The 22,506-nt window shown below is 51.2% G+C and overlaps 1 protein-coding gene across 1 annotated transcript in view; it reads left to right on the top strand.

The window, feature by feature from the left end:
* The window catches only part of DYNC1H1 (dynein cytoplasmic 1 heavy chain 1), a 68,712-nt gene that overhangs the window by 30,193 nt on the left and 16,013 nt on the right, over nucleotides 1-22,506 (top strand). The window contains exons 21-48 of the mRNA XM_059183140.1: nucleotides 20-166; nucleotides 352-518; nucleotides 618-791; nucleotides 2,218-2,383; nucleotides 2,466-2,654; nucleotides 2,746-2,940; nucleotides 3,682-3,964; nucleotides 4,185-4,285; nucleotides 5,200-5,359; nucleotides 6,345-6,588; nucleotides 6,751-6,934; nucleotides 7,398-7,610; nucleotides 8,302-8,540; nucleotides 8,725-8,881; nucleotides 11,060-11,287; nucleotides 11,801-12,031; nucleotides 12,300-12,440; nucleotides 12,689-12,922; nucleotides 13,014-13,220; nucleotides 13,297-13,418; nucleotides 13,874-14,039; nucleotides 15,041-15,204; nucleotides 18,244-18,373; nucleotides 20,341-20,474; nucleotides 20,954-21,068; nucleotides 21,170-21,331; nucleotides 21,415-21,629; nucleotides 21,711-21,915. Of these exons, the coding sequence (XP_059039123.1) occupies nucleotides 20-166; nucleotides 352-518; nucleotides 618-791; nucleotides 2,218-2,383; nucleotides 2,466-2,654; nucleotides 2,746-2,940; nucleotides 3,682-3,964; nucleotides 4,185-4,285; nucleotides 5,200-5,359; nucleotides 6,345-6,588; nucleotides 6,751-6,934; nucleotides 7,398-7,610; nucleotides 8,302-8,540; nucleotides 8,725-8,881; nucleotides 11,060-11,287; nucleotides 11,801-12,031; nucleotides 12,300-12,440; nucleotides 12,689-12,922; nucleotides 13,014-13,220; nucleotides 13,297-13,418; nucleotides 13,874-14,039; nucleotides 15,041-15,204; nucleotides 18,244-18,373; nucleotides 20,341-20,474; nucleotides 20,954-21,068; nucleotides 21,170-21,331; nucleotides 21,415-21,629; nucleotides 21,711-21,915 (5,073 nt within the window). The remainder of the gene's footprint in view (nucleotides 1-19; nucleotides 167-351; nucleotides 519-617; nucleotides 792-2,217; nucleotides 2,384-2,465; nucleotides 2,655-2,745; nucleotides 2,941-3,681; nucleotides 3,965-4,184; nucleotides 4,286-5,199; nucleotides 5,360-6,344; nucleotides 6,589-6,750; nucleotides 6,935-7,397; nucleotides 7,611-8,301; nucleotides 8,541-8,724; nucleotides 8,882-11,059; nucleotides 11,288-11,800; nucleotides 12,032-12,299; nucleotides 12,441-12,688; nucleotides 12,923-13,013; nucleotides 13,221-13,296; nucleotides 13,419-13,873; nucleotides 14,040-15,040; nucleotides 15,205-18,243; nucleotides 18,374-20,340; nucleotides 20,475-20,953; nucleotides 21,069-21,169; nucleotides 21,332-21,414; nucleotides 21,630-21,710; nucleotides 21,916-22,506) is intronic.

Below are 22,506 nucleotides of genomic sequence, written 5' to 3' on the forward strand. Positions count from 1 at the left end.
TCTTTTGGTTTTAATTCAGATAAGAGAGGTATGGAACACTTACGAGCTAGACTTGGTTAACTATCAGAACAAGTGTCGCTTGATCCGAGGCTGGGATGACCTCTTCAACAAGGTCAAAGAGCACATCAACAGCGTCTCGGCCATGAAGCTGTCTCCGTATTACAAGGTACCGTTGCTGGGGAAGCCTTCCCTCTCTGACTGAGCGTTCTCCTGCACTTTCTCTGTAATATCTTTTGACTGGTTTTTGAAGTGTAAGTCAAATAAGTTGACTTCATTTGCATTTTTTTAGTAGGCTTTGGCATATCTATGAAAGGTTTAGCAGCTGGGATCTGCTTTCCATCTATCCACTAGGTTTTTGAGGAAGATGCCCTGAGCTGGGAAGACAAGCTGAACCGGATCATGGCTCTCTTTGACGTGTGGATCGACGTGCAGAGACGGTGGGTCTATCTGGAAGGCATCTTCACGGGCAGTGCGGATATCAAGCACCTGCTGCCAGTGGAAACACAGCGGTTCCAGAGGTACGACCTCCAGCCAGGGAGCAAGAGAGCCGAGTCGTAGATGTGTCTGCTAACCGCTCTTCATGTAAAAGCTAACAACGGTTTCAATTTGATTTGTAGTATCAGCACGGAGTTTTTGGCTCTGATGAAAAAAGTATCCAAGTCCCCCCTTGTTATGGATGTCCTGAACATCCAGGGGGTACAGAGGTCTCTGGAGAGATTGGCAGACCTGTTAGGAAAGATCCAGAAAGCATTGGGAGAATACCTGGAAAGGGAGCGATCGTCTTTTCCCAGGTAAGATGCTTGCTTTGACTTGCGCAGAAGTGAAGTTCAGTTTCAAGAGCCGTCTGCTCTCCCTTCTGGGGCTGTGTGTTGATTGTTTTCGCATCAGGAGTTGTGTTACCAATAATCCATTCAATGAATATTACTCTGGTTTTGTGCATGTATTCCTAATATAATAAACCCTTATTTTTTCCCTTGCATTTGTTTATGAAGCTTCACTGAAACTGTTATCCACCCTTCCAGGCACCTCATAACTCTTAAAAATTCAGCTCTGGTTATTTTCCAAGTGGTATTTCTTCCTTTCTGCATAGTTTGCTTTCTATAAATTGAATAGGCTTTTAACAAATAAGACCACGTAAAAGGTAAAATAAGTAAATAAAAAGTAAGTCCATGACGTAAGGCAAATGACATGAAATCTGTGGAGTTCCTTTTTAGTAACTTCTTAGATAAATATGTGTCTCCTGGGGGGCTCAGTGGGTTCAGCCTCTGCCTTCTGCTCAGGTCGTGATCTCAGGAGTCCTGGGATCAAGTCCCACCTCATGCTCTCTGCTCAGCAGGGAGCCTGCTTCCCCCTCTCCCTCTGCCTGCCTCTCTGCCTACTTGTGATCTCTCTTTCTGTCAGATAAATAAATAAATAATAAAATCTTTTTTTAAAAAATGGGGGCCCTTGGGTGGCTCAGTGGGCTAAGCCTCCGCCTTCCGCCTAGGTCGTGATTTCAGTGTCCTGGGATCGAGCCCCACATCAGGCTCTCTGCTCAGCAGGGAGCCTGCTACCCCCACCCCCACCCCCGCCTGCCTCTCTGCCTACTTGTGATCTCTCTTTCTCTCTGTCAAATAAATAAAATCTTTTAAAAATGTATATTCTGCTGAGGGCTGGAAGAAGTTTAATGTGATCTCTGTTCAGACTTGAAGATTGACCACCACCATCCAAATCCAGTTTCCCTTCCCATAGTTTGATGTTACATTTTTGGGGGGTGCCTGGGTGGCTTAGTGAGTTAAAGCCTCTGCCTTTGGCTTGGGTCATGATCTCAGGGTCCTGGGATCGAGCCCCACATCAGACTCTCTGCTCAATGGGGGCCTGCTTCCCCCCGACCTCTGCCTGCCTCTCTGCCTACTTGTGATCTCTCTCTGTCAAATAAATAAAATCTTCGAATAAATAAATAAAATCTTTGGAAAACATTTTTTTAAGATTTTATTTATTTATTTGACAGAGATCACAAGTAGACAGAGAGGCAGGCAGAGAGAGAGAGAGAGGAGGAAGTAGGCTCTGCGCTGAGCAGAGAACCCAACGCGGGGCTCAATCCCAGGACCCTGAGATCATGACTTGAGCCAAAGGGAGAGACTTAACCCACTGAACCACCCAGGCGTCCCTTGAAGTTACATTTTGATCAACTACTTATGTAACATTTTAGCAACTTGAATGCTATTTTAATTTTAGGTTCTATTTCGTGGGTGATGAAGATTTGCTTGAAATTATTGGAAACAGTAAGAATGTAGCTAAGTTACAGAAACATTTCAAGAAGATGTTTGCTGGAGTTTCGAGCATCATCCTGAACGAGGATAACTCTGTCGTCTTGGGCATTTCATCCCGTGAAGGAGAGGAGGTAGTTGAATGTGTGATTGTAACTAAGAATGCTTCTCTCCTGTCTTTGCACAATCTTCATTCTTAAATTGAATTTATTTCAGGTTATGTTTAAAACTCCTGTGTCGATTACCGAGCATCCCAAAATCAACGAGTGGCTCACGCTGGTAGAAAAGGAGATGAGAGTCACACTGGCTAAACTTCTTGCTGAGTCTGTTACAGAAGTTGAGATTTTTGGTAAAGCAACTTCAATTGACCCGAATACATACATCACTTGGATTGATAAGTATCAGGTAAATGCAGCAGAAGTGGGTCAGCGTAAAGGTGGGTGCACGGGCTGGTGTCCGAAATGGTCCTTTGGTTCTTGTGTCTTGTGTCATTCAGGCCCAGCTCGTGGTTCTGTCAGCCCAGATCGCCTGGTCTGAAAATGTGGAGACCGCGCTGAGCAGCATCGGGGGCAGTGGGGACGCGGCACCCCTACACTCCGTGCTGAGCAACGTGGAGGTCACTCTCAACGTGTTGGCCGACTCCGTCCTCATGGAGCAGCCGCCACTCCGGAGACGGAAGCTGGAGCACTTGGTGAGTCCCGTGTCTGACTCGTTCCTCACCGGTCAGGCGCTTGTGCCTGCAAAGTCCTCTGATGGGTGTTAGGGAGAAAAGGAGGTGGCAAGTTTATGAGTCTGGGGTGGGTATTTGCTGTCTGGTCCTGTCGGCAGGTGACCATGTCGGAGCGGGGAGTTTCGTGTACACATCCTGGTAAACAGCAGGTGATAAGCTTGGATCAGGGCTTTCCGCTCTTGCTCCGCATCCCTTCCCAGAGCAGCGCAGGGGCCAGACTGAGGTTGGAGATGGGTGTTCTGTCCGTTGCAGAGTTTGCACTTAAAATAGTTTTGTTGGTTGTTTGGTTTTGCTGCAGCTCTTGATTCTGCCCAATTCCAGTGTGTAAATAACAGTTCTGTTGGGTTTTGTTTTTTTTTTAAGATATTCTTTCTTTATTTGACAGAGATCACAAATAGGCAGAGAGGCAGGCAGAGTGGGGGTGGGAAGCAGGCTCCCCGCTGAGCAGAAGCCCCATGCGGGGCTCGATCCCAGGACCCTGGGACCATGACCTGAGCCGAAGGCAGAGGCTTAACCCACTGAGCCACCCAGGCACCCAGCTCTGTTTGTTTTAAGAATGAATTCACATTTTGGAATATTTACTAAAAGCCACTGTAACTGAGTCTTACATCTCAAGTTGAAGGTGTTCAAGGATCGCATCCCCAGGAAAGGCACTGGACTTCTCCAGTCCCTGATGAATTCTCAGACAGACTCTCTGCTCAGATTACAGAGCTGGTTCACCAGAGGGATGTGACGCGGTCCTTGATCAAAAGCAAGATTGACAACGCCAAATCATTCGAATGGCTCAGCCAGATGCGCTTTTACTTCGACCCTAAGCAAACTGATGTGCTCCAGCAGCTGTCGATCCAAATGGCAAATGCCAAATTTAACTATGGCTTTGAGTACCTCGGTGTCCAGGACAAGCTGGTGCAGACCCCACTCACTGACCGCTGCTATTTGACCATGACTCAAGCCTTAGAGGCGAGGCTGGGAGGGTCCCCGTTCGGTAAGTTACTCCACAGACCTGGACGGACGGAGTATGAAGAGTAAGCATACTTTGTAAAGAGTAAACCAGTGACTTTAAACCTAGTTCTTAATTCTGTAGGTGGAACATTCTAGAATTTTAGATTTGTTTGTAGTTATTAAATCTTTGGTTTTGTAAATTGTGTAAAGTCAAGATCCCTCCCCATGGACTCAAGTGCTTCATCCTGCTCTTTAAATGACAGGGCCGGCTGGGACCGGGAAGACAGAGTCGGTCAAAGCTCTTGGCCATCAGCTTGGACGCTTTGTTTTAGTCTTCAACTGCGATGAAACCTTTGATTTCCAGGTAAGAAGCTTTCTGAATCCACCTAAAGTCTAGTGGTTGAGAGGCCAGATGGGGAGTGCCACCCTGGGCTCCTCTCCAGGCTGCTGGCCTTACAGCTCGGCGTGCCTCATCCGCCCTGCTGGGGACTGGGGGTGCTGTGACTCTGAGTGGGGCTCCAGTGTAGGTGCTCGGGGACTGACTTGAGCTGCATGTTCTTGGAAGAAATCATTAGTGCCTGTGTCTGGGAATACATTTTTTTTCTTTTTTTTTTTTTTTTAAGATTTTATTTATTTATTTGAGAGAGACACAATGAGAGAGAACATGAGCGAGGAGAAGGTCAGAGAGAAGCAGACTCCCTGTGGAGCTGGGAGCCGGATGCGGGACTCGATCCCGGGACTCCGGGATCATGACCTGAGCCGAAGGCAGTCGTCCAACCAACTGAGCCACCCAGGCGTCCCTTTTTTTTCTTTTAAGATTTTATTTTTTTGACAGAGGCACAGTGAGAAGGGGAACACATGCAGGGGGAGTGAGAGAGGGAGGAGCAGGCTTCCTGCTGAGCAGGGAGCCTGACCCGGGGCTCGATCCCAGGAGCCGGGATCGTGAATCCTGAGCTGAAGGCAGATGCTTAATGACTGAGCCACCCAGGTGCCCCGAGAATAAGTTTTCTTAACCAACTCAAGGTGATAGAATGAGAAGAGCTTTCTCATTAGGATTTTACTGGCACCGGAGGAGGAGAGGTGCGGTGCACTGAAGTGTACGCTGACAGTCGCTGCTGTCAGCAACGGGCCTGCTCCGTGCGGGCCCCGGGACCACGCACATCCCTTGTTGGCCTCGTGTCCCTCCACAGCCAGCTGGGAGGGCGGCAGATGGAGGGCCCGGTCTAGCACCGGGACCACCGATCCAGCACCGAGACCCTCTCTCCGCTCCGGTTTCAGGCGATGGGACGAATCTTCGTGGGGCTGTGCCAGGTGGGCGCGTGGGGCTGCTTTGACGAGTTCAACCGCCTGGAGGAGCGGATGCTGTCGGCCGTGTCACAGCAGGTGCAGTGCATTCAGGAGGCACTGCGGGAGCACTCCAACCCCAACTGTGACAAGAGTGAGACTTCTTTTTCTTTACAAGTTACTTAGCGACTGTGGAGGGAAAGCCCATGCGGGCTGGGTTCCGTGTGGCCACCTTAACGTGGCATTGCACTTCGCCTCCAGGACTCAGTGCTGCAGGTGGGGTGGCAAGACCTGAGATGAGGCTGCATGGGCAGTCTACACTGCTCAGACCAGAGCAGCCCACACCGTGGCTGCCCTGCCCTGGTGGACGAGAATCTCTGTGCTCCCTCCCAGAGTACCTGCCCACAGCACGTGTTGGGCCCGTGTGGGCCCTCCCTCCTCCCTGCGCGCCCCTGGAGCCAGCCTTCCTGGCCGCCTGCTGGCAGTGTCCTTCCAGGGGCCTCAGGGACATGCCCTCTGTCACTGTAGGAGGACCCGTGCTGAGAGGCTCTGGTCCCCTGCCTCGTTCCCACAGAGCCAGGCACACCGGTGGGGGCAGGGTGGGTGCCGGAGGGGTGACGGCAGCAGCGGCCGCCGTGCGCCCTGCAGCAGTAGGAACTTGGCTTACCGAAGGACTGGCGGAGCTCTTGCTGAAACAAAGGGGTGTTAGAGAAAGCAGTGCTCGGGGTTCAGGTATGGGTTCAGGTGTGGGTGGTGGCAGTCGATCCCAGGAAAAGGCGGTCCTTGGCATCTGAGCCAGTCAGTTGTGTCACATGGATTGATTTTTATTTTTGCAACTGCTGTTGGGTTGCGTTTCTATCCTTCCATTGACCTTGTGACACCCAGCAGTGCGCAGCGTGTGCGTTTTCCGCCCTTGGTGACTTTGCTCCACGTGCGGGTGGCTCTCACATAGGTGGTGTGTGCATAGCTATGTCTGCCCAGGTAGGGTGACATGCCTGGAGGAGCGCCAGAGAGCAGCTCCCCCGCAGCCCTGGGCTTTGAGCTTTAGAGGCTGGCTGATGGGGAGATGAGTGCTTTTAGGGAGAATTTTAGCCTGGTTTTGAACATTTCAAGTCTTAACACCATTCTCTGATTTTCAGCCTCTGCCCCCATTACTTGTGAGCTGCTCAACAAGCAAGTGAAGGTGAGCCCAGACATGGCCATCTTCATCACCATGAACCCCGGCTATGCAGGCCGGTCCAACCTTCCCGACAACCTCAAGAAGCTGTTCCGGAGCTTGGCCATGACCAAGCCTGACCGGCAGCTCATCGCCCAGGTCATGCTGTACTCACAGGGCTTCCGCACTGCTGAGGTCCTCGCCAACAAAATCGTCCCGTTCTTCAAGTGAGTGCCCAGAGTTACCCTGACCATGTGCTAGCGTGTGTGAGATGTGCCGCTGCGGTTCATCTCTGACCCTGGCACAGCTTTCCAAGTGTCCGTGTCTGGTTTCTTGACTCTGTGGCTGCTTAGAGTGTGTTCTTCTAAGGTAAACGTTTTCTCTTTCAGACTGTGTGATGAGCAGCTCTCTTCCCAAAGCCATTATGACTTTGGTCTTCGAGCTTTGAAGAGTGTGCTGGTAAGTGCAGGAAATGTGAAGAGAGAGAGAATCCAGAAGATAAAGAGGGAGAAAGAAGAACGCGGGGAAGCAGTTGATGAAGGAGAAATTGCAGAAAATCTACCTGAGCAAGAGGTTCGTATGTATGTTCTTCTAATCACTCACACCTTAAACACTAACTTTTTAAAAAAAGATTTATTTATTTGAGAGAGAGTGTGTACGAGCAGGGGGAGGGGTGGAGGGAAGGGCACAGAAGCAGACTCTCCCCTGAGTGCCGAGCCTGACTTGGGGCTCCATCCCAGGGTCCCAAGATCATGACCTGAGCGAAAACCAAGAGTCAGAGGCTTTAACTGACTGAGCCACCCAGGCGCCCCAGACACTAATATTTAAATTTGTCTTTTCAACATCTAAGCCGCAGCTTGAGAGTCCCCGTGGTGATCCCCCGGCCTGGGAAGGATGTATTTGCACAGTGAACTGAGTCGCTAACGGCCACATCTTTCTGACGTACCTTCTGGGGACACAGCAGTGGCTGTTCAAGCCGGGCTACCCCTGGGCCCCAACACCCCTGCTCAGAGCTCGTCTGTCTTCTCGCCATTAGATTCTGATCCAGAGCGTCTGTGAGACCATGGTACCCAAGCTGGTGGCAGAAGATATCCCGCTGCTCTTCAGCCTCCTGTCGGACGTGTTCCCCGGGGTGCAGTACCACCGGGGCGAGATGACTGCGCTGCGAGAGGAGCTGAAGAAGGTGTGCCAGGAGATGTACCTGACGTACGGAGACGGAGAAGAAGTCGGCGGGATGTGGGTTGAGAAGGTAACGGGTTGACCCCGCTGGCTGCGCCGTGCGGTCACGGCCCCGGGCCCCAGGAAAGAGCCACGTTTGAGAGAACTAGACCGTGAGGGCCAGGGGGCAGCTGCTTTATCAAGATGGAACCCAAGGCTTTTTTCTTAAATACAGACCTAATGGTTTCCGTGAAAATTTCACGTACATGGTGGAGTTCATTCTCTAGAAACACTGACACTTATGGAAATACTTACAGAAAGTATTTACTCCAGTGTAAGTTCTACCACCAGACTCGCCAGCATCGTAGGGTTAACGATGCTAACCCGTCGGGGTGGATGGTCTGCGTGGGCTTCTTTTCTCTCCTTGCTCTGGCAGACTGAGCAGCATCCGGTCACACGGCTGCATGCTGACCGGACCGGCGCCGGACGGGGTCACGCAGGTGGCTCAGCCATGGAGCCTCCACCCTCTCTAAAGGGGCTCTTTTGAGGCAGCTGGTTGGCGTCCCCTGTTCCTCTGGCTCCCAGCCAAAGAGTGCCCCTAGTTTAGTGAAAAGCCCTATTGAAATATTTTTTGCAGATGTGGCCCATGAACCGTTAACTTTAAAAGTTCCGCTGTAGTGCTTGCCTTTAGGGATTCAGAGCACGTGTCTCATGTCTGCTGCCATGAGGGGGGGCTGGTTCTTCTCTGGAGTGGTTATGATGTGGTCTCTTTGGCCCGGCAGGTCCTCCAGCTCTATCAGATCACACAGATCAACCATGGCCTGATGATGGTGGGGCCTTCAGGAAGTGGGAAGAGCATGGCTTGGCGTGTGCTCCTCAAGGCTCTGGAGAGGCTCGAGGGTGTGGAGGGCGTGGCTCACATCATTGACCCCAAGGCCATCAGCAAAGACCACCTTTACGGAACCCTGGACCCCAACACCAGGGAGTGGACGGATGGGCTGTTCACACATGTCCTGAGAAAGTGAGTTCACCATGATTCCCGCAAGTGGGACCTGGGTACTCCGTCCTTACGTTAGCGGCAGGTGTTACTTTTCTAACCAAAACTGAATGGGCTAAATCGTCACTGCAGAAACCATGTAGGTGAGCATCTCTGATCTCAGAATCTCAAGTTGGTCAACAGCTGTTTCAAAACCTTTCCAAACCAGGATCATAGACAACGTGAGGGGTGAGCTGCAGAAGCGCCAGTGGATCGTCTTCGACGGCGACGTGGACCCTGAGTGGGTGGAGAACTTGAACTCGGTGCTGGACGACAACAAGCTCCTGACTCTGCCGAATGGCGAGCGCCTCAGCCTTCCGCCCAACGTAAGTGGCCTTCTTCGGGGTGTCAAGCCAGGCGACCCGTGTGCTAGCAGAGTGCTGCTCTGGAGTTGAGGCTCCAGGGTCTGTAGCAGTGGCCAGCCAGGTGAGTAGTTTTCAGGGTTGACGGAGTCTCCTGGTGCTAGATTTTTCCAGTCCTTTGACTGGCGAGAAATAGTTCCATTGGACTAATACCTTTCTGCCATCTGCTAAATGTTAAGCGTACTCCGTAATTCCCGATTCACACTCCTAACCAAACATTAGGATTTCTGATGTTACCTTATATCTGGGAAGTGGCAAAGAGGAGTAATTTAGATATGGAAGCTGTCAAAGCTGTCCCTTGGAAATGAGCTTTTGGTCCAGGCCCTGGACGCACCACCAGATAGATAAGGAAACGTTCGTGGGCCTGCAGAGGATTTGCTTCCTACTGAAGGTCCAGGAGGAGAAAAGCAGACCAAACCCCTGTCGTCCTCGGACACACAGTCTGATGTGATGACAGGAAACCAAGGGAAACAGTGTTAGGTGGTAAGGGGATAACAAGCCGGAAGAGAGTGGTGGGTGTTGGCGAGATTTGGAGGGTGCCCTGTCGGGAAGGGCGACCTGGAAGCATCCCCGGGAAGCGTCTGTTGAGATCGAGGCAGGTGGAAGAGCCAGTTTGTGGGCCTCTGGGTGTGCCGGTTCCAGCTGAAGGGGCCGATAGCAGGGGGCTTGGTCAGAGATGCGAGGAGCAAGGGGAGAGAGGGTGGGTGAGACCGGGGAAGGGGGCCGCTGGATCAGGTTCGGCGGAGGTCGCTGTGAGGACTGGCACGTGCCCGCTGGGGGCGTCAGGAGCCTCGGGAGAGTCTGGGTCAGATTCCTCTGGCTGCCGGCTGCAGCGCATCTGCAGGGAGCAGGGTGGGAGCAAGGGGACTGTCCGGGAGCTGGGCGATGGTCCAGGCACGGCCATGGGTGTGGGCCAGAGGAGTTGGCAGTGCGGGAGCTGCTGAGTTCTGCTGTAATTTAAAATTCCTGCTGGTGGGACTGGCTAAGGGGCCAGAGGTGGGCGTGAGACAAAGGGGGAACCGTTTTGGAAGAGCAGCTGGTGCATGTGAACCTTTGGACCAGCAGTGGTGGCTGTCGTCACGTCAGAAACTGAGCCAGGGATGCCTGGTGCCGCTCAGGAAATGTGCACTTGGACTTTTGTCTTGATTGACACGTCAGGTCTTTCTGACTTGTTATCCAGTAGATCCTAACCATTGCTCTCCTGTGGGGCGGGGTAGCCCCGAGGTTAAGGTTCGAAAATCAGACCATCTGGTTTGACTCTCAACCCCATTTACAGCACTGGTACCCAGGTGGGGTACCCGTCCCCATCTGCAAAACAGAGACACTGACTGACTTGCCTGCCTCATGGATCAGGGTGAAGGTTGCTGGCTTCGGGCAGGGAATACGGCAGCCATACTGGCCTGGGCTAAGGCTGGTGCACCTCTGCCACTGACACCCCCTCCAAGGGAGCTGTTCTCTCCTCCAAGAGTGCGTCTCCAGGGCTCACCTGCTCTTCTCCCAGCACACACATTTCTGACCCACATTCTTCTATTTTTTTCTTTAAAATTGATGTATGTAGGGGTGCCTGCGTAGCTCAGTCGTTATGCATCTGCCTTCATCTCAGGTCATGATCTCAGGGTCCTAGGTTCAAGTCCCTGCATTGGGCTCCCTGCTCAGCAGGGAGTCTGCTCCTCCCTGTCCTACTCCCCCTGCTGGTGTTCCCTCTCTAGTTGTATCTGTCAAATAAAATCTTAGGAAGGAAAAAGATTTATGTATTTATTTTAGAGAGTGCACAAGTGCTCGTGTGTGCAAGCAGAGAGGAGGGGCAGGGACGGGGGGACAGAATCCTCGAGCAGACTCTGCTGAGTGTGGAGTCCAGCAGGGCACTGGATCCCACAACCCCGAGATCATGACCTGCGCAGAGGCCAGGAGTCGAACACTTGGCTGACCGAGACCCCCAGGCGCCCGCCCTTCCCAGATTATCGCGGAGAGCAGCTCGTGGTTGGTGCAGTGGTGGCAGACATAGACGTTTTCACTTTCAAACAAAGTGAACTAAGTGCAAAAAGATTCTAATTGTTCTTTCAGTGTGTGCGTAGGTAAAAGAATTTTAATGTCTGAGTTTCTGCTGGACCCACATCGTTAATAATGCTGTTTTCTCTCCAGGTGCGCATCATGTTTGAAGTGCAGGACCTGAAGTACGCCACGCTGGCCACGGTGTCGCGCTGCGGCATGGTCTGGTTCAGTGAGGACGTGCTTAGCACGGACATGATCTTCAACAACTTCCTGGCCCGGCTGCGTAGCATCCCCCTGGATGAAGGGGAGGACGAGGCCCAGCGCCGGCGCAAGGGCAAAGAGGACGAGGGGGAGGAGGCCGCGTCCCCAATGCTGCAGGTGCGAGGCCGTCAGCGCTCTGCCCGGCGCAGCCACAGCTCTGCCCGGAGAGGGCAGGGACGTTCTGGGCGGCGAGCTGGCTGTTCTGCCCCCGGAGGGCCGGGGAGCCGGGGAACCGTGGTACTCTTTGCGGGTAGTCTCTGCTCGTCTGTTGAACCAGGGCTCTTGAGGGAGGTTCGCGTAGTCAGTGCTGTCTCGTACCCAAGGAAGGAGTCTCCTCTGCCAGAGGGAAGACGTGTTTCGGAAAATTTAAAGAATTCTTTCGGTTATCTGACTTTTTTTTGCAAATTGATGAAATACTGCATTTTCCCATTTCAGTGGTGAAAGCCCGTGTTTCTAGGAAATGTGGCCGAGGACCACCAAGATAAAGGAGTAAGGGTTGGTCCTTGAAGGTTATCCAAAACAAATTGTTTGCAGGTCACATGATCCTCCCCTGGGCTTAAGTGAGAATATATATGAAAGTCTCTGGGCTTTCTAAACTATTAGTTCCATATCATTTACTGCCTCTTGCAGATCCAGAGGGACGCAGCCACAATCATGCAGCCGTATTTCACCTCTAATGGCCTGGTCACCAAGGCCCTCGAGCATGCCTTCAAGCTGGAGCATATCATGGACCTGACGCGCCTCCGCTGCCTGGGCTCGCTCTTCTCCATGCTGCACCAGGCCTGCCGGAACGTGGCCCAGTACAACGCCAACCACCCCGACTTCCCCATGCAGATTGAGCAGCTGGAGCGCTACATTCAGGTCGGGGGGCACGTGCGTCGAGGAGGAGCAGGGCTTCACCAGAGCCGGGCATGCATGAGCTCTGTGCGCCTCCCTAAACTAGGGGCCCATTGGGAGGTGTTCTCTCTCCTGGGCACAGGGTCAGTGTTTCCTGGGGGCCAAGAAAGGTGCCCCGTGTGTCCATGACCCAAGGACGCTGGGAACCACTTTCTTCAAGGTTATTGTTGCTGAAAGTGTCTTTATTGTTGTAACTGTATTTAAAAATGGGTTTTATTTTCTCTTTCAATAGCGGTATCTGGTTTATGCCATACTCTGGTCCTTGTCTGGAGACAGTCGGCTGAAAATGAGAGCAGAGCTGGGTGAATACATCCGAAGAATCACAACGGTGCCGCTGCCTGCCGCACCCAACATACCAATCATCGATTACGAGGTGCGGGCTCGGAGGGCGTGGCCTTCTTCCCCTTGATCTTGCCACGTTGGCTTGATTCCTCCCAGAGCCACCTCACCCTGGGCTTGGCTTACTCTTTCCATTTCATAAAAAGGTTCCGACCTTTGTTTTATGTGGTACAAAAGGAAAGCAGATGAATATGCAAGTTGTGTTTTTGTGGGAAAACAAGCGAGTCTGTAAGTGAGGTAGTGTGGGTCCCAGAGTGACCTGCTCCCATTCTCTGAGTGTAGGTGTCCATCAGCGGAGAGTGGTCGCCGTGGCAGGCCAAGGTGCCTCAGATTGAAGTGGAGACGCACAAGGTGGCAGCCCCCGACGTCGTCGTGCCGACTCTGGACACTGTCCGCCACGAAGCCCTCTTGTACACCTGGCTGGCTGAGCACAAGCCACTGGTCCTTTGTGGTCCTCCGGGCTCTGGAAAAACCATGACGCTCTTTAGCGCCCTCCGGGCCTTGCCTGACATGGAGGTAAAGAGGCCGGGACGTGGGCAGCAAGCCTTCTGGTGCTCAAATGCAGGATGGGGCTTACGGGCCTTCATTTGGTTCTTCCCGTCCAAAGGTTGTGGGTCTTAACTTCTCGAGTGCGACCACCCCCGAGCTGCTGCTGAAGACATTCGACCACTACTGCGAGTACAGACGCACACCGAACGGGGTCGTCCTGGCTCCTGTTCAACTTGGGAAGTGGCTGGTTCTATTCTGTGATGAGATCAACTTGCCGGACATGGATAAATATGGGACCCAGAGGGTCATATCCTTCATCAGACAGGTGTGCGCGCCCCCGAGGCCCCGCTGCCCTTGCTCGTGTTTGCTTCTGCCGAGCTAACGCTCCTGCTTGCCCTCAGATGGTGGAGCACGGAGGCTTCTACCGAACCTCAGACCAAACGTGGGTGAAGCTGGAGAGAATCCAGTTTGTCGGGGCTTGTAATCCACCCACCGATCCTGGAAGAAAGCCCCTGTCTCACAGGTAACACCGCTCTGTAGTCCACACTCGCCTCACAACGTACCTATTCCACGATTGCTTTAGATGTAGCACAGTGAAAATCTGGTTTTAATTATTAAAAGGAAACAAAATACTGCTTATCATAGGTTGGCCCCTGGGCTCCTTTCTCTGTGCTGCGATCCCAGGAAAACACACTTGAAAACAAAAGTTCCGACTCTCTGGGGGTAATGGGCTAACTGCCACAGATCCGTGGGGCCAAGATGGGGCAGAAGCCAGAATCACTTTCCCACCTTTGCTTGGCTCTTTTTCAAGTGTTTTGTATCTGCGTGTCAGGCACGGGCATGAGTGTGTTGCTCACGTGTCGCTGTGTGAACTGTGACATGAAGCCTGTGTGGCTCGATTAGGAAGGCACTTGGGGCTGGGCGACTCAGGCGCACTGCTCCGTCACTGGAGTGGCTGAGCCGGCTGTCCTCACACAGATTCTTGCGGCATGTGCCTGTTGTGTATGTGGATTACCCAGGACCCGCCTCCCTGACACAGATCTACGGCACCTTCAACCGGGCCATGCTGAGGCTCATTCCGTCTTTGCGCACGTACGCTGAACCGCTCACGGCCGCCATGGTGGAGTTCTATACCATGTCTCAGGTACTCAGGGCTCCTCTGCTCCTCTGGGGGCTAAAGAACGCTGTTACAAGTTTGGGCTTTAGTGAGGGGCACCTGGGTGGCATCTGCCTTTGGCTCGGGTCACGATCCCCAGAGTCCTGGGATTGAGCCCCCACATCAGGCTCTCTGCACGGCAGGAAGCCTGCTTCTCTCTCTCCCACTCCCCTGCTTGTGTTCCCTCTCTCACTGTGTGTCTCTTTGTGTCAAATAAATAAATAAAATCTTTAAAAAAAAAAAAAAAGGTGGGCTTTAGTGAAAAAAAGATGGGGTTCTTGTGACTTGCCTGTTTCGGGGAAGACTTCCAAGAGCACTTCGAGTGCTGCCCATCGGCCCATGGGGACAGTGTTGCGCTCCTAATGCTTTATGAGCGCTTCCTGTTCCGTGTTGCAAATGTTTCCTGGTATTTAGTTTGCTTTTAATTTTGTAGAACTGCAACTTTTCTCTGCAGAAATTTTAATATAATTTTTTGTCTTTATTTCTGCTTTTCAAATCATGCTTTTCCTGAACTTAAGGATTACGTTTTTATTTATTTTTTTTTAGATTTTATTTATTTGACAGAGAGAGATCATAAGTAAGCAGAGAGGCAGGTAGAAAGAGAGGAGAAGCAGGCTCCCTGCAGAGCAGAGAGCCTGACGTGGGACTCGATCCCAGGACCCTGAGATCAGGACCTGAGGCAAAGGCAGAGGCTTAACCCACTGAGCCACCCAGGTGTCCCAAGGAATTACCTTTTTTAAAGTATTTTTGGAAGAATTTTTTGTAGTTTCTTTCAAAATATAATTAATTTCAATATCAAAGTGAGCAGCTTGCATCAAGCTTTGTTCTGGATAGTTGTCCAGTTGTTCCAACACTACTAATTCGTCCTACAATATTCCAGGGCTTAGGAGGTTCATTTTCAATATAAAAATGTCATACAGCATTTGCTCTTTTATTCATTTTTCATGCTTTAAGATATTTACATGCACCTCCACTTTTCTGAACCGCAGGAGAGATTCACTCAGGACACACAGCCCCACTACATCTACTCCCCCCGTGAGATGACGAGGTGGGTGCGAGGGATCTTCGAGGCCCTGAGACCTCTGGAGACTCTGCCCGTGGAAGGCCTTATCCGGATTTGGGCACATGAAGCCCTGCGTCTCTTCCAAGACAGGTAAAGCCGAGGATGCAGTTAGCTCCATGCTTCCCTGCTCCCTCTCTTACCCACCCTCCAAGGTAGGGTCTCTGCAAGGCTGGGCTGGCCAGATTTGAGCCAGGCTCTGCTGATGGTGGAAGGGAGTGGACAAGGTCAGCCATGTGTCTCGGCACTGAGCACAGCCACCCCCGGCGTTGATGCATCTCTGGGAGCGGGGACTGCCCTGGGCTGCTTACCGAGGGGCATGGGGCGAGGCACTTCCATTAGCCTCTGCAACCGTCAAGTGGGCATTGCCTAATCGGTCAAAGCCAGAGGTCTCGAGAATTCGAATGCCTTCCAGGGGCATCTGGCTGGCATGTGACTCTTGACCTGGAGTCATGAGTGCGACTCCCACATTGGATATAGAGATCACTTAAAACAAACACAAAACCAGAAACCCACGATTGAATGCCTTCTAACGACTACCTCACAGGGTTTCCAGGACCACCAACTCCTTACCCTCCATCCTTTTATCAGAGGGTTTGCGGCTCTGTCCCTGGGACTTCAGTTTTCTCTTCCTGTCAGCTGCTTGTCTCAGGAGTTACTTTGCAGCTTCTGAGTTTTTCTAGGGATGTCCCCAGTACTTAGTGGATCACGGAAACTTGTGGTTTGAGTCGCAGGAAATGCCAAAGTGAAAAGTTGAGTTTTTACCTCTTGAGGAATCTCGTCAATTATTTTTCTTTAGCCAGAAGCAAATTTTTACATTCTTTATACTTGAGTAAGATCTTTATTTGACAATAAATTCTTAATTTTCCTAGTCCTGTCTTGTAATTTTTTTTTCTTGTATTTTTAATTTTTTATTTTATGTATGTTAGTGTACATGGACTTGTAGGCTCAGTTTAGACTGGTGAGGAAAAGTTAAACTTATTGCTAAGCAGTAAATCTTAATTGATTTACTATTTAATGTGGTACCACGGTTTCCTGCCCAAATTATTTGGGGAAATGTTCTGCCTGTGAACTGGGTTACTCAGAACAGTGTAGGAGGGCAGGCCTCTGATGGCAGGCCAGGTCCCCTTTCTCCCAGCCTGAGGGTGAGACCGCCCGTCCCTCTGACCACTGACCATCCCAGGTGTACATGGTTGGTAGCAATTAGTGGTTCTTCCCCGGGAGAACCCAAGGTAAATGGCTCCCTCCAGACTGAGAAGTACCTGTCCATTTGGCAACTGCACCTCTAGACCGATGAGCCCTGCCTCCAGCTGGCTTTTCTCATCTGTACTTTCAAGGAGTCCCAGAATGTTGCTTTATTATAGATTTCCGGCTTTCACATCAGGCTCCTTGGAGTCCTTGAGTTCCACACAGCTGCCCTGACCAAGAGCCCAGTGTCCCCGATGGGTGGAGTAAGGGGGAGCAAGGAACATGCTAGCTTTTTTTTTTTTTTTTTTTTTTTTTTTTTTTTTTTTTTTAAGATTTTATTTATTTATTTGACAGAGGTCATAAGTAGGCAGAGGCAGGAAGAGAAAGAGGAGGAGCAAGCAGGCTCCCTGCTGAGCAGAGAGCCTAATTCGGGACTTGATCCCAGGACCCTGAGATCATGACCTGAGCCCAAGGCAGAGGCTTAACCCACTGAGCCACCCAGGTGCCCTAAGCTTTTTTTTTTTTAATTAAAAAACAAAACACTCTAACACTCTCTTTTTTAATAATGAAAAAATTTGAGCTATAATACAGTTTTACTAGATTTCCCAAAATACCAGAGACAAAATTTTGTTTTTATTAAAATGTAGCACTGGCAGTGGTGCTTGTAAATTCCGATTGGCTGCAGTAAATTCCACAGGCCCTGCCTCCACTAGACCAGCCCCTCGTGGCCCACTAAGCGGATCACAGAGTCAGCTTCTCAGAAAGGGTTTGCCCTCATCCCCCTCCACAAGGATAGGTCCGGTCTCACCTGCTTGCTCTGTGGTTCTCATCATAAGCCCTGTGTCTCCAGCAGTGTGCGGGGTCAGTCCCCTGTTCCTGTTCTCTTATTGCCCCCATGATATTGGGAACTTTATATTAGGCAAGCTTAGAAGTTAGAATCATATTGTCATTTTATCTTTTTTTTTTTTTTTTAAGATTTTATTTATTTATTTGTCAGAGAGAGAGAGAGCGAGCGAGCACAGGCAGACAGAATGGCAGGCAGAGGCAGAGGGAGAAACAGGCTCCCCGCCGAGCAAGGAGCCCGATGTGCTCGATCCCAGGACGCCGGGATCATGACCTGAGCTGAAGGCAACTGCTTAACTAACTGAGCCACCCAGGCGTCCCTATTTTATTTTATTTTTTTAAGGTTTTACTTATTTGAGAGAGAGGGAGGGAAACAGAGCACGAGCTGGGGCAGAGGCAGAGGGAAATGCAGACTCCCTACTGAGCATGGAGCCTGAAGTGGGGCTCGATCTCCGGACTCTGGGATCATGACCTGAGCCAAAGGCAGACAGACGGTTGACCAACCAGCCACCCAGTCACCCCACCTGTTGCTGTTTTAAAAATCAGTGTGATGAGACATTATTAAAGGAGGTTTTTTTACTTTACTTTTGCTTTTTGTTTTTTAAATAATCTCTACACCTGAGGCACCTGGGTGGCTCAGTGGGTTAAGCCTCTGCCTTCTCTGCTCTGCAGGGAGCCTGCTTCCCCCCCTCCTCCCCGCCTGCCTCTCTGCCTGCTTGTGATCTCTGTCAAATAAATAACTAAAATCTAAATAAATAAATAATATCTACACCCAACATGGGCCTTACACTCATGACCCCAAGATCAAGAGCGTCACGCTCTGCCGACTAAGCCAGCCTGGTGCCCCAAGGGAATTTTTTTAGATGTAGTGATTCCATAGCTTTGAGGGGTTTTACATTGTCATTACATTACAATGTCAGAATTTTGGATAGTTCAAGCTGTCTGGAATTCAGATTCATAGGTTTTTCCATTTGTGGAAAATGAAAATTTCTGTAAAGGCTAATTCTGGTTCTTGCAGTCGCTCTCAGCACCGACAAAACCTGGTGTTTTCTCAGCACGGCTTCTGTTTGGACTGAAAGGCATCCTCTCTGCTTCCCACAGGCTCGTGGAAGACGAGGAAAGGCGCTGGACAGATGAGAACATTGACATGGTTGCTCTGAAGCACTTCCCCAACATAGACAAAGAGAAGGCGATGAGCCGGCCCATCCTGTACAGCAACTGGTTGTCAAAGGTAACAAATAGGTCATTTCAGAAACACTTCTTCTGTCTTCTTAGTCAGAGTCATTTTCTAACCAAAAACACCTTTTTCCTGAAGCACCTGTAAGTGAGTGGGTGTAGGCTCGGCACACTGCGTATTCGCCGGTACCGTGGGACTGAGGACCCAGGAGTGCGGCTGGGGCCAGCCGGCCTGCTGGGTGTGTCCTATTCCCACGACGCGGTCACCGCGAGAGCCGCACCGCTCCAGCCAGCAGCGGTCACAGCTTCCACGTGTTTGCAGCGAAAGGGGCTTTCCCTTTGCTTTCTCTTTCCTCACACTATAAAAATGAGCTGATTGTGAATGAGTTGGGTGAGAATATTTCATATAGTTTGTACTAAACAAAGTTGACGTTCCCAGAATAGCTGTGAGCTGTCCTTTTTCCAGAAGAGCAGGATGTTCTAGTAAGTTGTAGTGAGTTGTACGCATTTCATTCAGTAGGTAAGGCAGACAGACGCGGGGCTTCCTGTAGGGAGCTCCCAGTCCAACATGGTAGAAATACCTCCGTCTGGGGAGAGCTCTCAGGAGAGCAGACCCTGGCTCTGGGTCTTAAAGAGGGCCACACAGAAGCAAGAGATAGCAAGAGAGGTTTGTTTGGTGTTGCTAGAATTTTCTGCTTATTTCTGGACTCTAGATCCTAACCCTGCTCATTTATAGGCACTGTCTTCTCCCAGTGGTTCATCCGTCGCCGTTTCTATGGTGTCTTTTAAAGAGCAAATGTTAAAGCTCCGTCATTTAACACATAACCCGTCTATAATTGTGTGTGTGTGTGTGTGTGTGTAGCTCCAGGTCTGTTTTGTTTTTCCTGAGGGGTGTCTGTTGTCCGGACACCTGACCCAGCACTGTTGGTAGGATAATCCCTCACTTGGCAGCATCTCTCTGCTGCGGGCTCCCCGAGTGCAGGGGTCTATTTCGGAGGTTCAGGCCTGCTCTACTGCTTAGTTGTTGCTTCCTGCACTCAGGAGGGTGGTATAGTCCAGTGGCAGAGGCCTTCACACTTGGTTCATCTTTAGGGACCTCTTGACCATTCCTCTTCCAAATGAAATTTAGAACTGACTTGTCAGTTTGTGCTAAAACCACCAGTGCTGCCCACCCTTGGAATTGAGGCCAGGACTACATTGACTTTCTCTGTCAGTTTGGATGGAAATGACGTTCTTAACCATAGTGTGCTTTTCCCTGTGTGGTCGTGGTCTCTGTCTTCATTTATTTAGGTCCTTCTGTGAGGTCTTTTTTAGTGAAGATCCATTTACTCTACAAAAATTCTCGATTAGATCCAGTCCTAGTTAACTTACACTTTTGTTTTTATGCTGTAAATGATACCTTTTTGCCATTTTTTAAAAGATTTTATTTATTTATTATTTATTTATTGAAGATTTTATTTATTTATTTGACAGAGAGAGATCACAGTAGACAGAGAGGCAGGCAGAGAGAGAGAGAGAGGGAAGCAGGCTCCCTGCTGAGCAGAGAGCCCGTTGCGGGACTCGATCCCAGGACCCTGAGATCAAGACCTGAGCCGAAGGCAGCAGCTTAATCCACTGAGCCACCCAGGTGCCCCTAAAGATTTTATTTTTAAATAATGTGTACACCCAATGTGGGGCTTGAACCCAAAACTCTAAGGTCAAGAGTCTCATGCTGGGGGTGCCTAGGTGGCTCAGTGGGTTAAGCCTCTGCCTTCGGCTCAGGTCATGATCCCAGGGTCCTGGGATGGAGCTCTACATCAGGCTCTCTGTTTAGCAGGAAGCCTGCTTCCCTCTCTCTCTGCCTGCCTCTCTGCCTGCTTGTGATCTCTGTCTGTCAAATAAATAAACAAAATCTTAAAAAAAAAAAAAAAAAAAAAAGAGTCTCATGCTGTACCAAATGAGCCAGCCAATTGTATGAAAATACAATTGGCTAATAACGAAGATGATTTCTTAGTAATTTGGGTCTTACCTGTTTTCCTACAGGATTACATCCCAGTTGACCAGGAAGAATTGAGAGACTACGTCAAAGCTCGGCTGAAAGTCTTCTATGAAGAAGAACTTGATGTCCCTCTGGTCCTGTTTAATGAAGTGTTAGACCACGTGCTCAGGATCGACCGGTGGGCTTTCTGTTGTGACAGGTCACCCCTGGCCTTAGCTGCTCTTAACGTAGTGTTGGGAGATCCTGCCAGGCCTCCCGACCGACCGACCTTCCCCCACCTCGCCTCCACCCTCGTCTTGTCCCCCCTTCCCCTGCCCTTCTCAGTCCAGCTTCTCTGTCACATACGTGCCTGCTGCTTGGCACTTACTGTGCTCCTGCCAGCGGTCTGTGCTAACCGAGACCGAAAGCTCCGCTAGAATCGGGTCTGTCCGCCTCCTGCCATCTGAGTATCTGAGGACAGGACCATGTCCTGTGGGTCTTTGCGGCCCCCAGTCCTGGCAGATAGCGATTGCTTAACAACTGTTCAACATACAGATTTAAGTGGAAACACATTAAAACTGTTGTATATTAATTCCTGAGAAAGTTTAGGACCTAAGTGTTAAAAGGGGACCAGATCATAAAAGCCTCGAATTTTATCTTTATCTGATAATGTTTCAGAATATTCCGCCAGCCTCAAGGCCACTTGCTTCTAATTGGTGTCAGCGGAGCGGGAAAAACCACCCTGTCCCGTTTTGTGGCCTGGATGAATGGTTTGAGCGTGTACCAGATTAAGGTAGGTGTGCTCGGCATTTGTGCGCCCCAACAACGGATTCCTGCTGCACGCACAAGGCTCCTCGAATGAAAACAGACCTGACCCGGCGACTGCTTCCGCAGGTGCATAGGAAGTACACGGGGGAAGACTTCGATGAGGATCTTCGGACCGTGTTGAGGCGTTCCGGCTGTAAGAATGAAAAGATCGCGTTCATCATGGATGAATCCAACGTGTTAGATTCCGGGTTCCTGGAGCGCATGAACACGCTGCTGGCCAACGGGGAGGTGAGCGCCCCGTGTGTGGTGCTGCCTGCGCGCCGTTCCGGGACACCAGGACCAGTCGGTAGTCGTGCTCTCTTGCTTGCCAGGTTCCCGGCCTCTTCGAAGGGGACGAGTATGCCACCCTGATGACCCAGTGCAAAGAGGGGGCCCAGAAGGAGGGCTTGATGCTGGACTCGCACGAGGAGCTGTACAAGTGGTTCACCAGCCAGGTCATCCGCAACCTCCACGTTGTCTTCACCATGAACCCATCCTCAGAGGGGCTCAAGGACCGCGCGGCCACCTCCCCGGCGCTTTTCAACAGGTGATGCCGGTGTCCGCCCGGCTCTGGGTCACGGGCAGCCCCGCTCTGGGGAGCTGTGGGAGACGTGGCCGTCTCTTTCAGGTGTGTGTTGAACTGGTTTGGGGACTGGTCCACGGAAGCCCTGTATCAAGTGGGCAAGGAATTCACAAGCAAAATGGACCTGGAGAAGCCAAATTACATCGTGCCCGATTACATGCCGGTCGTGTACGACAAACTGCCACAACCGCCGTCACACCGCGAAGCTATCGTGAACAGCTGTGTGTTTGTTCACCAGACTCTGCACCAGGTGAGCTCCGTGTCCGGACAGAGGGGAGCGCGGAGGCTCCTCAGTAGTAGACACAACACCATGGCCTCTTGGTGCCTCTCAGGAGCACTTCCTCCCCATGTTACCAGGCTGCACCCCCGGGGCTCACTGACCTTCGCTGCCCTCTGGCCGTGGCCTCTGTGAAGCGCTCTTCTCTGCTTTGCTTGTCTCACTGCCAGGGGGGGTGTGTGTGTGTCCTAGCTGTCCATTCCCAACCAGGGGTCAGCATGCTTTCCCTGTAAAAGGCCAGATAGTGAATGTCTTGCACTTTGTGGACTAGGAGGATTTTTTAGCTACTCGGCCCTGCCCCAGTACGCAGCCTCCACAGCCCACGTGTGAGCAGGTGGGTAGGGCTGTGCCCTCCAGCGCTGTGTTGGCAGAAACAGGCAGTGGCGGGATTTGGCCCACTGGCTGGGGTTTGCTCACTCCTTATCATGGAAGGGTCCCGTTCGCTCCCCCCTGTAAGGCTTTGTAAAACCCACTCTAAGCCTGCAGGTGCCCTGAGGACCGCTTCTCTGCCGCACCTACAGGCCAGCCCCACTGCCTCTGGGATGTGGCCTGGCCCTGGCTTCC

The sequence above is a fragment of the Mustela lutreola genome, chromosome 7 (assembly GCF_030435805.1).
Source record: "Mustela lutreola isolate mMusLut2 chromosome 7, mMusLut2.pri, whole genome shotgun sequence".
Lineage (NCBI taxonomy): Eukaryota > Metazoa > Chordata > Mammalia > Carnivora > Mustelidae > Mustela > Mustela lutreola.